At 43.5% G+C, this 15,202-nt stretch overlaps 1 protein-coding gene across 3 annotated transcripts in view; it reads right to left on the bottom strand.

Annotated features, from left to right (window-relative positions):
- Positions 1–223: 223 nt before the first annotated feature.
- EPAS1 (endothelial PAS domain protein 1) overlaps positions 224–15,202 on the bottom strand; it is a 170,637-nt gene continuing 155,658 nt past the window's right edge. For 2 of the 3 annotated variants that reach the window (XM_044429684.1, XM_044429685.1), the window contains 5 exons: positions 13,117–13,595; positions 10,552–10,675; positions 9,885–10,005; positions 7,507–7,683; positions 224–5,086 (listed from right to left, as the gene is read on the bottom strand). In XM_044429684.1, coding sequence (XP_044285619.1) covers positions 4,935–5,086; positions 7,507–7,683; positions 9,885–10,005; positions 10,552–10,675; positions 13,117–13,595 — 1,053 coding nt within the window. In that variant the 3' untranslated portion in view covers positions 224–4,934. The remainder of the gene's footprint in view (positions 5,087–7,506; positions 7,684–9,884; positions 10,006–10,551; positions 10,676–13,116; positions 13,596–15,202) is intronic. The other variant, XM_044429686.1, reaches the window with a different exon arrangement.

Raw genomic sequence — 15,202 nt, 5'->3', positions numbered from 1 at the left:
TCATCATCCAGTTCATTGCATAAATCAATATTTCTTTTCATCCTCCCACTCTGTGTAGTCTTTTTTCAACTAGCTTTCAAATATGGGCCATTTCTCGTTTTGTGCATTTAAAGATCAATGCAAATATTTATTTTCTATAAATAATTTAATAAATACGTTGGTTTTACAATGATACATTTCAGTGACAATTTTTGCTTTTGCCAGAAACAAGAGTCATAAGACATTTAAGGATCAGTATACTTTAATAAGGTATCAGTGTCAAAATACATTTCCTTTATCACGTTAAAAGTTCCCATACAGTTACACGATTATCAATACGGAATTCAACAATATAGAGAACATAAAATAATTATGACAAGAATTATGGTTAATATTTTAAGCATGGATTTTTTACCCCCTCCCTCCCCAGTGTGTTTTAGTAAATGGTTAGGGTAAAACATCTTAATGCTGAATGAATAAAGAATAAAAATTAGAAAGCGATATTTAAGTGTCATTAACCCTTCAAGCACACACATCATGACCACAATTAGATTTGCTCTGCTGCAGCTACAGGCTTCAGACCGCTTCCTCCAAGAGTCGTCCCTTGAGGTGGACAGCCTAACACTGCCCTGGTTGCAGTGCAGCCTCTGCCTGGCTACTCTGAAATAGGTCCCACTGAATGCAGTGGCACTTACTCCCAAGTCAGTGCCGAAAGGATCGCAGCTCTACGTCTATGCTTCTTTCTAGAGCACAGCTTTAACTTTTATCATACGAGCTCTAGTCATGGCCTGGCCACAGTTAAGCACACCGGAGGCCCAGTGCATGCGCTATACAAAAGCAAAAGGATTTGCCATTGCCTGTAAACTCGGCAGAAAGCTGCACCCAGCTGTGCCTTCTCTGAGGGATGCTCCTCTGTCCCAACACACATTTGGAAAAAGGTGATTGCTACATTCACATGTGCTTAACACTGGCTAGACTGTAGCCTTATCTCCCACACCTGGCTGTAACAACTTCTTTAGTTAATGCAGTGATGGGGAATATGAGTGTTGTTGGACTACAGTTTCCATCAGACCCAGCTAGCAGGACTAGCTGCAGATGCAGGAAGATGGGGGTAGTGATGGGATGATGGGAGTTTGGTGCTGAAGGAAGATGGGCATTGTAGTCCAACAACATACAGAGGTCAGACTTTCCCCACCCCTGTGTTAACACATCAAAGACTTTAATGTTTTGCTTAAAAAATATTTCTTATAGAAAACCTTTTATCCCTCCCACCACCCCACCCTGCACTTTAAAATGTGTTATAGAGAGCTTAAAAATTTGCATGCTTAGAAGTGCTCAATCAGTGTAATGCTTCCAAATCAAGAGAGTTGCCTTCATAATTCTCCTGGACGATGCACGCGGAGGCAGACTCCTAAGCACCCAACCCTATCTGTGTCTCCTCAAAAGCAAGCCCAAAGGGCTTCCGAAGGCACAGTCCCAGGTCTGTGGGTATAGGATTGCAGCCTCAGTGAGGACAAACCCCTGGCCAGGTGCCCTGCCATTTCATTCCACTGCAACAGAGTGCAGCTTTAAAGACTTATCCCTACCGGATCAGGGCTTCTTGGGAGGGTTTGCCTGTTGCTGCTGCAATCTCAAATCCTGGCGCCCATCACAGGGAAGGAACCCAGGAAAACCACTTGAGAGGAGGACTTGTACAAGGTCCCTTCTTTAGGAAGGACCACCCACTGGGTAGCAGTGCCTGTGGATGGCTGGGAGATGACAAAATGCAGGAGCTGGAAGCATTTGCTGTGTGCGAAGTTTTATACATTGGGGAAATTCATCATCTGAACAGGTTGCGTTATGTCTGAAATGGATGCCAAAATGCAGGCTTCAAATCCATTCTGATTTTTCTTTCCTTTTTTCCTCCATCATGAACAAATATTAAGCCAAAATCCAAAGAAGAGTGGGAAAGGTCTTTAAACAGCCTATTTTCCTCTAAGTGATGATTTGCATGGTATTTACCTGGTTTACATGCAGGGCTCATTGCTGGGCCCATGGCTTGTTGTAGGGTTATGTGAGGGTTACATAACCCTCGCATAACACTTGGTGGCTGGGTAACATGAGGAGGCATTCCCACCTCCAGGGGTGCATATTCCAATTGTCACTCACACGTGTCTGATACATGCAGTGCCTCCTCACAGATTAATTAATTCCCATGAGCTATGCAAACCTGTCCTGGAGGACACCTCATGCTTTCCAGTCATCAAGCAGAGCACACTGAAAGTTAAGCACTTTACATCCCCATTAATGTTCTGTGCGAGTGGGTGAAGCACCACCGGTACCCTCTCCCACTGAAATCAGCTCGAATTTCAAGTGTTTCATTTTGACTGGATCCTGGGCATTGTGTCCGAACCGGCACTTGGAATCAGCATCCAGTTCATCATCCAGAGGTCCATTCCGGAACTCTCAGTATCCTCCTGTTTGCTCCAGCACGCCATCCACATTTGCAAAGGGATGCATGTGCAGAGGTACACTGCTCCATGAAGCAGACAGGGAACCTGATGGTGCACAAGCAATGCCTATGCTCCTGCAACTTTAGTTAAGCAACTTACTGAGCAATCTAGCATGGCTTTAGAAAAATCAAGATCCTTAGTACAGAACCAAGCATGCTGTTTTACTTGCTGCAATGAACCAAAATCCTTGCGCTCCTTTATATATGATATGGATCGGGCAACATAAATGTTTGTAGGTCTGAAGCTGCCCCCAGGAAACTATAGAAAAAGTCTGTGCTCAAGTCCCATGCAAGCACATAGGACTGGTGGGACAGGTGAGCTGCGAGCAGCCTTTCTCACCTTGGCGCTTTCCAGATGGTTTGGACTACAGCTTCCAGTGGCCATGCTGGAGGGGATGATGGGCATAGGGGCTGGGATAGCTTAAGTATAAAATGGGAGTGGCAGCAGTTTTTAAGAGAGTCCATGACTTTTTATAAATCTATGCTGATTTGCATTCAGGTAATCGTCTAGGTAGATACAATTTTAGCATCAAGTTTGGCATCGCCACTGACTCTGTTGCCCCAGACCTGCCCCTTGGCCCGCCTGTCCTTCTCCATCACACTGCTTCAACAAATATTTTAAAATCTGCACCCCTTCCTTGAGTTTATATTATTGCTGGATTGAATATACAAGTGTGCCCATTTGCCCAGCAAAGGCAAGCAGGATTTGCACGGAATGACATTGACTCCTTCTATTTAAATAAATTCCTGAGCACCAACATGTTTTGTTTGTTTTTTTAAATAGTGTTTATGCAAGTACAGATTGCCCTTTGAAATATTTTTTGCACTTGAAAGGCTATCAACAATTAAAAGGAAATCAAAAGACCAACGCCTTCCCACTCAACTGCTCCAGAGATCTATAATATTGGTTTTAAAAATTAAAAAGTAGGCAAGCAACTACATTTATTTCTCAGCAAAATTCAGTAGTACAGAGGATGTGGCTAGTTAGTTGGGGAAAAATCCAATGAAAATGGGCAATTAGCAGCGTTAGCGACAGCCTTTGGACAAGTCTTGCAATATCAGCAACAACATAAGAAAGCTAAAAGATTGCAGTAAAACATTTTCTAACAAAGGTTCATGGTTCTGCATCTATGTCTTAACAGGTATAACAAAGTACCAATATATGATAAACATTTAATCCAAAGGAAAGTATCAAAGAATCAATTATGCTTTGTGTAACAACAACATCAACAACAAACAACAGTGGAGAATTAAAACACAGATATGCTGAATTCCCTCTGTTTAGTTCTAATTGTGCAGTAATTCATTCTGATACACTCTCAACTTCCTGCCTAACCTAGAAAGGTTGTAAGGAGGGTGACACTGACATAAGTGACCCTGGAATTCCTTCATCTTGGAATCTTTTGCAGAGCCTTGTTCTACCTCTAGGATGGCAGCAACTATCCCACCTGTTTAACCAGGGGAACATCGAGCTTATCTTAAGCATTGGGTAAAGTCTGTTGGGGAAGGCACCTTGATATTGCTAAAACATTGAGTTATTTACCCAATAGCTTTGGCTTTTCCATATGGAAGAAAAAAATCCCACCAAGTCTCAAATAGGGTATTTGTTGTGGCATTTGTTAAGTCTGGCAGTATCGCTGCCTGATTGCAGAAGTGCATACAAAGACATTTGCAATGTCACAGAAGATGTTAGAGCGGTATGCTCAGATCTCCCGCAGATCACACGGTCCATTCTAAAAAAAGAATATCGTGATCCTAAGCTACTGTTTGGATTACTTGTAGAGTCAGACGGCCCTCCTCAGAGAGGATCAAGTCTTAATTCATGACTCAATTGTAAACCAAAAAGCGGTCATCTGCAACCTGCCCAGGGACTGCAGTGAACTCATGGCATGCTGCACTGCGTGTGTTGAGGTGTGGAATTCAGAATGTTTTAAGAGATTAAAACCTGCAAAGGATTTCATACTAGGGCATGCAGAGAAACAGAGGATAGGCAGTAACTATATTGTATCTGAACATGGCAGTGCTGACTGTGGTTAGGAAAAAGATGTATGAAGTTCTCTTATCTTTGGCAAAAGGGACAAATCTTAGCAATAAATGGAGCCAAAGCATTACATAGAGCCATTAGCAGACCACAGCTTTTTATTATTATTAGCATGAATATTGAGGAAGGTTCAGAACATATAAATTACACATAGTGGAGGGGAAACATATAATATGAAATTTCTAAGGAACACTTCATCAAAATAGAAAGGAAAAATACAGTAGATGCATATTTCTTTTAATATGAATAAGAAAGTGAGTAACTTCACAGAAAGGCCACTATTTGGTAATGTGGACAAGTTCAATAGATAAGTAAAATTTTGCAAAAGTGTAATCAGTATTAGAAATTGTCTACTTGCAAAAATAGGCTTAAAAACTGCGGCTGGTTTGAACAGGAGAGGTGAGGGGACACTGCAGGCTCTGCTCAAGTGGCTTGGTCAAGAGCTCGAAGCAAATCGCTTCCCTGCAGAAGGGTTGAGCTGCCCAGCACTGGGACGTTGACCTCACAGTCATATCGGGTCAGTTCCGGCAACAAATAGGGTTCCAAGGTGGATCCGAGCAGACGACTCGTCATGCCTGAAATGGGAAGGTTCGGAAGCTGATCAGGGACCCTTGCTTATCAACATGAGCATCTAAATGTATGTCCCCTTTGTTTGTTTATCAGTGATCACATGGGAAAAATGCAAACAGCTGACAATAAAGAAATAAAATAAGCAGGAAAAAAACAGGAACAGAACGATCCAGCCTCATCAAAATCATTAGTGAAGTCTGCGTGCATACAAACTTATATGGAAGACAGGTTGATATGTGTTTCCCCCCTGAAAACTACCCATTTTCAATGTCATTTAAAAGAAGGCCAGTAAGAAACCACAAATACCTGATGAAATGCCACTCCTGACCTCAATCTAACCAGATGATATGATCCACATTTAGGGCATTCCACTGAGTACCGCCTCCAAGGGAGGCCCAAAAAGAGACAATGAGAAGCAGGGCCTTTTCAGTGGTGGCTCCTCAATTGTGGAATGGTCTCCCTGCTGAGGCTTGTCTGGCACCAACATTCTCATCTCTTTGACATCAAGTCAAAACTGCCCTCTATTCCCAGGCATTGAATGGCATAAGATGTACTATGTCATCCGATTTAATTGGGTCTAGGTTTTGTTGGCAATGTTTTAGATATTAAACTGTTTATATTGGAATTTTTAATCTGTTTTAATTTGTATATTGGAAATTTATACTGTATTTGTACTTTCATTATATCTTCTTGCATTTTGATTAACGGTTGTGAACCGCCTATTGGGTGCTACAGAAATAAAGTAAATGCATAAAATAAGGAACAGACCAGAGAAGTGTCTTCTCTAGGGAGGGAGTTCCACAGTGTGGGCACTACAGTTGAGGGCCAAACTGGAGGCCCAAACAGACATTACTTTAAGTGTGTGTCCAACACAGATGCCTTCTTTTCATTTTTCTTCTAGAGAGGGTGCATGGTTAGCTCTGACCCAGACCTAAAAAGCATGGCCATCCCCAGTGCCAAACAAACCTGGGGGCATGAGATCTACTCTAGAGTTAAAACGGGTGGGCGGGGGGATGTAGCTGCCAGACATTTAACTTTAAAGCAATATCTGTTTTGGTACCTGAATTGGGCTTTGGCTTAGGTTAGGATCAGTGCATGTTTTTTTCTTTGCTCAATGAAGGATTGACCTGAGATAGTGGAGGGCTTTCATTGTTTGCTTGTTTGTTCATTCTTTCTCCCTCTGTCATGCTGCGGTCCCATCCAGAGCTTCCCCACCCCCTGCAGCTGTTGTTTGCATTGGAAGGGACGCTTCCACTGGTACCAAGGGCTGCAAGGCTGTCTGACCCAGGCTAGGATGGGAATAGAGGATTAAAGCCACAGTGGTCCCTCAGGCTTAATTAAGCAAGTGCAAATATGCAATGGGCAGCAGTGTGTTGGGCACTGTAACTAGCCAGCCCTGAAAAGGCTCTGCCCCGCATCCCCACTGATTTCCCTTCCAGTGCCTCATCCAAGGACCTTGATGGGCCAGCAGGATAATGCAGGAGTAAACAGTCGCTTAAACGCTCTCTATCCCAGGCCATCCATTCTACATGATACTGTTAAGTAGCACTGCTCTCCAGCTTATTGAATAATGGGCTCTCCCTCCAAAGCCTCCTCCACTTTCTTCCCTCTCCCCAGCCTGACAACAAGTGGACACCTGTCTTCCAGGTGAATGTGTTCAGAGGAACGCAGGGAAGCATTATCAAAATGTTGCAGCATTCTTTAAGAATTCAAATCTTCTTGAATTAGGTTGGGACGAAGGGGTAAGCAGGGCTGGGGAGTCTTGCACAAATGTGTTCTATCAGCCTTGCCAAACTCAGTGCTGTTTGGATGTGCTGCTCTACAAATTCTATCATTTCCAAACTCCATGCTGGTTGAGAATGATGGGAGTTACAGTGCAACAATCCAGAGGGTCCCTGGCTGGGGAAGGTGGTAGTTTGTGGAACCAAGAGACTGTGCTGAGAACTAGTGTAACACAGGAAGCTCAGTTGTGAACCTGGAACCTGGATCAAATCAGGCTCTGCCCTTTCTCTCTTAGCCCCCTTTTGCAGCAGGGATATAATACTACTGACCTTTCAGGGAAATTGCTCAAATTGCTACAAGAACCTCTGTGCATGTGAAGATGGATTTGTGTGAATGGGGAATGTGTGGAGCTTTGTCTCCACCCACCCAATGGCACTCATACTCATGTTTACCCCCAAAGGAATGAGACCCTTGTTCTGAAAAAGGACACCCACCCGAGGGACATGCCCCATAGGGCCAGTTTACAGGAATAAAGTGCGCATAGCAATGTAGGTTAGATAATTCCCAAATGCTTTGTATGCAGCATGGCCAGAGTGTGTGCTGAGCTACTGCCCCGGCGATCATAGGGAAGGATTTAAAACAGCCCATTCTCCCCACCTTTGCTGATGGAAAGCCTCCCAAGGTGGACTGAAATGGTGCTCACCTGACATCCGATGAGCTTGTGGCACACCGACATCCTGATATGGGGGACTGCAAAAGTGGGGGGAGAACACAGCTCTCGGGTTACTGGCAGAATTCCCAGAGGAGAGCAGCGGATGCTGCTGCAGCGCTGTGTTCACTGGTTGACCTGAGCCCCTTTGTGGGTTACAAAGAAACTCATCTGGAAATAAAAGGCAAAAGCAAGCTTTAATACTTGGCTGTCCAGAGTCAGAAGCAGCATGCTAGACAGACACTGGCATGATCTAATAGAAATCCCTGAAAACACATTTTGCTTGCAAAGTCTTTTTCTCCTGGGCTTTTTGGGCATGATTTTCTGCATTAGGAAGGATGAATAGCTCTTTGCACTGGAGCAGCCTTGATCACAAGTGATTTCAAGCAGAGGCTATGCAGTCAGTTTACAGCCAGACATTAAGAGGCAAAATAATTTAAAAGTTTGTGTTAATTTACACATTCCCCGTTCCTAATGTCAACTTGTAGGTATGCTATTAAGCTATTAAAAGCACTATAGACAGAGTTTCCATACATATCATGAAATTAAATACAGTGGTACCTCAGCTCATGAATGCCTTGGTTCACCAACAAATTGGGTCACGAACAAAAATTTCTGAAAAATTTTGACTTGGTCGCGAACACCACTTTGGGCGGCGACCAAGATCGCAGTCATCTCCCCCCCGCCACCGAGTGGGGAGATGGCCACAATCGCAGTTGTGTTCGTGCAGGGAAGGTGTGCGTGATCAGAGGCGCACTCCTGAAGGAAAGACGGGTGCAATCTTGGCCATCTCCCCCCACTACCAGCACGATCATGGCCATCTCCCCAACCCACTCTTCTTCCCCCAGTGAGCCCATGATCATGCCCGTCTCTCCCCCCCCACCCCCCAGTGCACCGGGATGATGGGTGCTTGCAGGGATGATAGGCGCAATCTCGGTCATGCTGGGGGGGCCGGGGAGATGGCCATGCTTGTGCTTGGGATGGGGTGGTGGTGGCTGCGATCTTTGTTGTTTTCACTTTGCTTCACATTTTTCTGATTTAAAAAATGGTTACAGAACAGATTAACGGATATAAATCCATAAATAAATAATAAATAAAATAAACCTTATTTACATTGAACCTTATGGGGAAATTTAACTTGGCACACAACCAATTTGGGTCATGACCAGAGTCCTGGAACAGATTAAGTTCGTGAGCCAAGGTACCACTGTATAATACTCTTGAATGGGGACAGTTCATGAACTGCCAAAAGTCATCCAGCATGGGCAGATGCATGTACATTCCCTCAATTACTGTGCAATCAGTAGCCAGTTCCTGAACATGGGAACTTAGAACATGGAAAGCAGTGTGAGGTTCTGTGACAGTTCCATTCAAGCAGCTGTGATGACGGCTTGCTCACGCATGCAAGTCACCACTCAATACTCTAAATCACTGCATGATGGACACACTGATGTGAATTAACCTCAGCTGCTGAATATAAGAAGAGCCCTGCTGGATGATACGGAAGGCCTCTGTTTATGGAGTGGTCCACCAGTTGCCCACAGGAAGCCCACAAGCTGGACAGGAAGGCAACAGGACATTACCGCTCTTTTTTTTATTTATTATTTATTAAAACATTTTTATGCCGCCCCATTCGCTCTTGATGCCCATGTGGCAGTCCATGAGTGATGAACAAGGCTATGTAAATTGGCTCTGTCTTTCACATTTTTACATCTCAACATCTGACTAGGGACAGATGTTTGGAGGCATGTTTCCAATGGCCTTACTGTGCTGAGTGGACATCAATGGCCTTGTACTCTGTCAATTTGCTTATTCCCTTTTTAAAGCTAAGTTAGTGGTCTTTCCCCAGTCCTGAATCCCGTGAGTTAACTAGGCACTATATGAAATACTTTCTTTTGTCTGTCCTGAGTCTCCCCACTTTTAATTTCCCTAAATGATCTTTGAAGATTGTGAGTCCAGAAAGTGAAGAAGTTTTTTGTCTGTTCATTTACGAGCATTGTCAGATAACCCCACTGGGTGCAGACACTGCAAGAGCTGCTAGGCAAAAGGGCTACTGCAGGCATGTCCTGCTTGGATTTCCTAGGAGCAGCTGGTCAGCCCCTGTGGAACAAAGGAAGCTGGATTAAACTGACCACTGGTCTGATCCAGCAGGGCTTTTTCATTTGTAAAAAAAAATTCATTTTTTTCATTTTCATTTCATTTGCTTGGGGTTTGTATGGACAGTAAGCATAAAATATTTCTGAAAAGGAAATAATACAGCACTGTATGAGCATGAATGTTTTTGTATGTCTATCAGAAAACACACAACAATGACAGTATTCCCATTTGGTAATACATAAATATGATATCTAACAAAAGAAAGGTAGTCTTACCATTAAGGGCACTTGTGCTGAGTGACTTCTCTGTAAGCAACGCACAATTTTCACCTCGGAGAATTTTCATTCTTTTCCACATTAAGTGTGTTGGATTAATGCCAGATGTGTCTCCTTGCATCTACAGATGAGAAGGAAAAGAGAAGGGATAAGCAACATACACAAATGCATTCCAGCATCTATATTAGTGTTATACCTTTACTGGGCCAACCAAAAGATCACAAGGAAAGGGCAAGCTTTCAGGATCTCCAGATCTCTCGTCAGTCAAGATGCTACAAAATGATGGCAGGGAGCAGGGGGGATGTTTTGCAGGCCAGGAACAGGAGAAAGAACCTCATTACAGGATAGTCAGATCACAGTGTCTGCCTGTGCAGAGTCCCAACCTGAAGTGGAGAAGTCTGTTGACATTCATGTTAGGTGGGATCTGGATGAACATGGTTCTATCTCTTCTGTTTTAGAAAAACAAGGCAGTCTTAAAACAACAGAAGAAGGGATTTTCTCCATGATGTTCCCTTGACTGTTTCAATCTCATTTCAATGTTTGTATGTTTAAAGATTTATGCTTTACCATGTTGTGAACTGCCCAAAGAACTTGGGCAATTAAGATGACATGGTAGTGAAATGAAAATCTGAAAATATAAACAGTAGACATTGCTAAGGATAAATACCCCATTCAGGTGTTGAAACGCCTGCTCTTCATAGTCAAGCTGCCGCTTCAGCTTCAAACTGTTGGCAAGAGCAAGCCGTGCAGGGTTGACGTCTATGCCCCGCTGTCCAAAGCTCTCCAGGGACCTATCAAAACAAAGCCATTCTTGATGATTTAAGTGAAGTGCTCGTTTTGTTCACAACACAGCAAAACAAACCACTGTTACAGAAGGAGCCTTCATCTCACCACAATAAATTTGAACCTGAGTATTGAGGCATGCTGACCTGCAGAGATCTGTGGCTCCTAGAATTCACTGTATTGTGAGTCAAAATATCTAGAGCTAGATCTGGATTTGGCCTTACTCACAGTAAACCACAGGTGGAAAAGCTCAGACCTGGGGCCTAAATTTGGCATGTGTGGAGCCCCAGTCTGACCTTGTGTGATTCACGAAATTGCGACATACCCTTCTTCCTGCCCCACTTCCTTTCTCTGACTAGCAATTCTTGGATGGTTTCCTGGCTTTTACCTCCATGCTAAACAGTCGAAAACTCTCTGTTAAGGATCAGTTACGGTCATTAAGAGCCAAAATAGATTTGGTAATAACTGGGCCTTAACACTTTTGCCTTTGGTCTTGCCCTTTCTGTTTTCAGGTCTCTGCCACAAGAAAGTGGCCCCAAGCATTTCTTCAAAATGGAATTTTGGTCTTTGGGCAGAAATAGGATCAACACTGATGTGAATGAAGTTAATCATGGCGAATCTGCCTAATTGATTTAGCTGGTTTTACTCTAAACATGTCTCAGTCTGGACCAAACTCCTGGAGTATCCTTATTGGAAGACAATTTTTTGGCTGTAGTGAACCTCTGTTAGGACATATAATGGATAATTTCTTTAATTAACATTCCACATCATTCCTAAAAGCCGAAATATATTCCCTAGTTCTATAAAATCTCTGAGCAGGAGGCAGGAGGATAAAGCATGCTTTAAGCACAACAGAACTGTAAACTGTGAATTGACAATGAAAAATATTAAGAGCACAATACATAGCCAGAAAAAGTCCTACAACTCCTAGGATTCCTCAGCCAGCCATTGCTGACATTGTCTTATTGATATATATTGGCAGAAGCAGCCTGGTTTCTCTTTGGGATTAATTTGACATGGAAGGCTAAGAGCTGTTTTTTCAACGGCATCACTCCACCCCACAGTGACAAAAATTTAGAGGCAAAAACTCTCTGGATGAGATGAATCATATGAAACTTTTCCACATTAATAGTACATGATTGTTGCTGGCTGGCAGGAAGGATTCATGTGTCTGGCCCACCCATATGGTTCAAACCCATCAAACAAGACTACAGCAGCAGAGGAGGACGATTTGGATCATGAGCCGATTATTAGTAGCAATGGGAATGAAAGTGGGAGTGAGGCTATTCCTGGACTTTGGCACAAGGAGCAGGCATTTGGAAAGGGCTGATTTCAAATACATATATTAGTACTTAGGAAGCTTATATGAGGTGGTCTGAGGCCTTTTAATCTATTCCTTTTCTATTTTTTCTGCCCATGGGGTAGCCATCCTTGTCCATGTATGATACTCCTCAAAACTAACATTGTTCCAACATACAGCATCATTTCCATGGACATTTGGGTACCGTTCTGGACATTCAAGGTGGGAGTGAGACTTGCAACTATTTGGAATGGCTCCTACCATAAATGAAATTTTAAAATAGAGTGGGCAAGTTGATGAAAAGCCCTCTGGTGGCCTCAAATTACTCTAGATGCCTCCATGTTCACTTGATACTTGCACCCATCCGAAAATCAAACGACAGCCCCATTGTGCTGATGTATTCTAACTTCTCCTCCCTCCCTTTTGGTTGAAAAGAAAAGCTGCAACCAAAGTGCAGGTGAACCTTAGAAAACACACAGTGCAAGTGTGTCCACGCAACACACACTTCAGACAGCTTGCCATGTTAAAAATAGATCCACAGTCATACTGTAATCCCATGGTTTTTAATTATGAGAACCTCTCTAAGAAGACAGAAATGCAAACCTGACCTCTTCCTGACACTTTGACAAAACCTGTTCGAATGGTAAGCTTCCACTTTTATGGGTCAATAAATTCCCTATGTGATGTTTCCACTTCTGCAGCCTTAAAATATACTGTGGTCACTGTTCTTCCTTTCTGATGCAGCCACTTGTCTACAGAGTGAAAATGAAAACCTCAGCCGTGCTGGCTTTGCCTCATCTAAACATGTGCATTTCCTATCACCCAAAAAAGACGCCCTTTCGAGGCACCTGCTGAAGAACCATGAGAAACAAATCAATGTTAGTGATTCTGTCAGAAAAGGCCGAAGGGTTGTCCATGTAACTTGCACCCTTTATTGCGATGAAGAGGAAGAGAATTATGCAAGCCACCCCAACTTCCTTGAAAGTTAAAAAGGTGCAAAATAATTATAATAAATAAACAGAACAAAGCAAAACAAAACTACACTGCTCAAATGTATAATAAGCATATCCCCGCAGTGAAACAGTGCTTCTACTGCACATACAGTCCAAAGCAGCAAGCCAAGCATCCACACCGTGGGGTGTGATTTACCTTTTCTTATATAAGTTCGCTTTAGGCAAATGCAGTGCAGAGCTAGCTAATGACCCAGGGCATTTATTGTTGACCGTTCTCCATCTGGCAGGGACATACTGTAAAGGTGGGTCAGGTGGCCACTGTGTGTTTGGTCTGCCACCCATCGAAGACAGTGGGGTGCTGGCTTGCGCGTAGTAAGGCAGCAGGGAGGCTGACCGGCTCTCGCGGTTCAGGAACGCTGGTGGCAGAGTCCTCTGGCCCGTGTTCACATTCTTGTCAGGCAGCGGCTGACAATATTTTTCTGGCAGGAACTGGCTCTGTGCGGGAGGAGCGAGAGGCTGGAAGAGGCTGCTCATGTGGCTTAAGCTCTGTTGGGTCAGTTGGGCACTTTCCGCCAGAGGACGTTCTTCTTGACAGATGGGGCTGAGCTGGAAGTCTTCTCCATCCATGGGGATATAAGGAGCCAGTGTTTCAAGGTCCAACTCGTTGAAGTCCGTCTACCGAAAGCGAAGAAGGTGGTGATGGATATGGGGAAACACTTCTCAAATAAAATAGCACTACTATCTATATTGTCCAATAGCCAAAGCTGCTGGGCAGTTTACAACAGTGCATAAAACGCAATAAAAATTAGAACCATAAAGAATAAATTCTCCCAAGTTTGAGAGTGCTTCTCTTCTCGTGTTCTAGGAAATATCTAATAGTGTAATCCTATGAATTTCCACTCAAGAATAAGTCCCACAAAATTCAATAGGTCTTATCCCTGGCAAGTGTGTATAGGACTGGACTCTAAATACAGGCGCTGCAGCTGTTCACAGAAAACCTCCCCCTTTGGTGGCCTCTAGATGTTTTGGACTACAATTCCTGTCAAACCCAGTCAAGCAGGCCCTGGAGTTGTCACCCAGGCTGATGGGACCACAGTCCCACACATTTGCAAGGTGCCATGTTGGGGAAGGCTGGTGAAGCAAGTGGGCTTACAAACAGGCAATGGCCCTAAAAAGCTGCCTTATTATTTTTGATCTAGTCCAGGCATCAGGCTCTTGGATGTTTTGACTTACAACTTCCATCAACACTCACCACTGGCTATGCTGCCCAGGGCTGATGGAAGTGTAGGACCAAAACATCCAGAGGACTGCAAGTCGGAAATATCCACAATGGACCACCAGGTGTTCAAATATCTATGAATCTGACCTAAGCGTTCCATAGCAAACTAGCTTTTTCCAAGTTGCAGACTAAAATATTTTATACAATTTAAACAACTTTAGCTCCAAAAATAGACAATTTTTGTCTAGAATAGCACACAAATACACTTTTGGGGCAATTTGCATGGTTTGGTGGGGGGGTCTGTGCATTTTTTTGTATATGCAAATTTTCCCTTCTCTAAATTTGCACAACTGCTTATGAACACAGTTTCAGAAAGTCCAGTTCTATCAGTGAACAAAGGAAAATGTTGCCTAACAATTCGCAAATCATAGACAGAATGGATTTTACAAAGTCCATGCATTCATAGCTGCAAGTTGCCCACCCCTGGCCTATTTCAAATAGCTTGGCCTCAGCTTGTTCTTAAGGAAGTGATCTTATGGCACCAACACAGCATCTGATGGGCCATAGGATACTGGGACTTGCTCAAGACAGCATTTCAAGCCTGGAGGGAAGAATCCACAATCCATCTCCACTTCCCCTTGCAGCTGGTACAGGAAGAACTGCACCAGTTGCCTCTCCAAAGTTGGAAACGTGATTTCAGAGAGGAGGAAAAGAAAGTGTTTTAGTGAGTGGGAAGGGGAAGAGACGGGAGAGGTAAGGCTACAAGCTACGTACCTTGAGGCCCCTCCAAACTTCTTCCTTTTCCAGCTGAGGCACTGTCACTAGACCAGCTAAAAGCCAGGCTAGCAAAACATACAGGTGGGAGGTTGGAATAAATGCCTCCACTGTTCCTCATGCTCTGGCAGGGATGATAATTGCAATAATAGGATTTTGCACTAAGGAATGAAATAACGTTGTTGTTGAGCAAAGTTGTGTCCGACCCATTGCTACCCCATGTAATAACATTAAAGAAATGAAAAACCATGAGTACCAATTTGATTGTGAATGGTTTTATTGTCTCATA

The sequence above is a fragment of the Varanus komodoensis genome, unplaced genomic scaffold (assembly GCF_004798865.1).
Source record: "Varanus komodoensis strain SLA01 unplaced genomic scaffold, ASM479886v1 scaffold2, whole genome shotgun sequence".
In the NCBI taxonomy this organism is placed as follows: Eukaryota; Metazoa; Chordata; class Lepidosauria; order Squamata; family Varanidae; genus Varanus; species Varanus komodoensis.
Note: the sequence above shows the minus strand (reverse complement) of the source record. Positions and strands in the feature narration are given on the sequence as shown.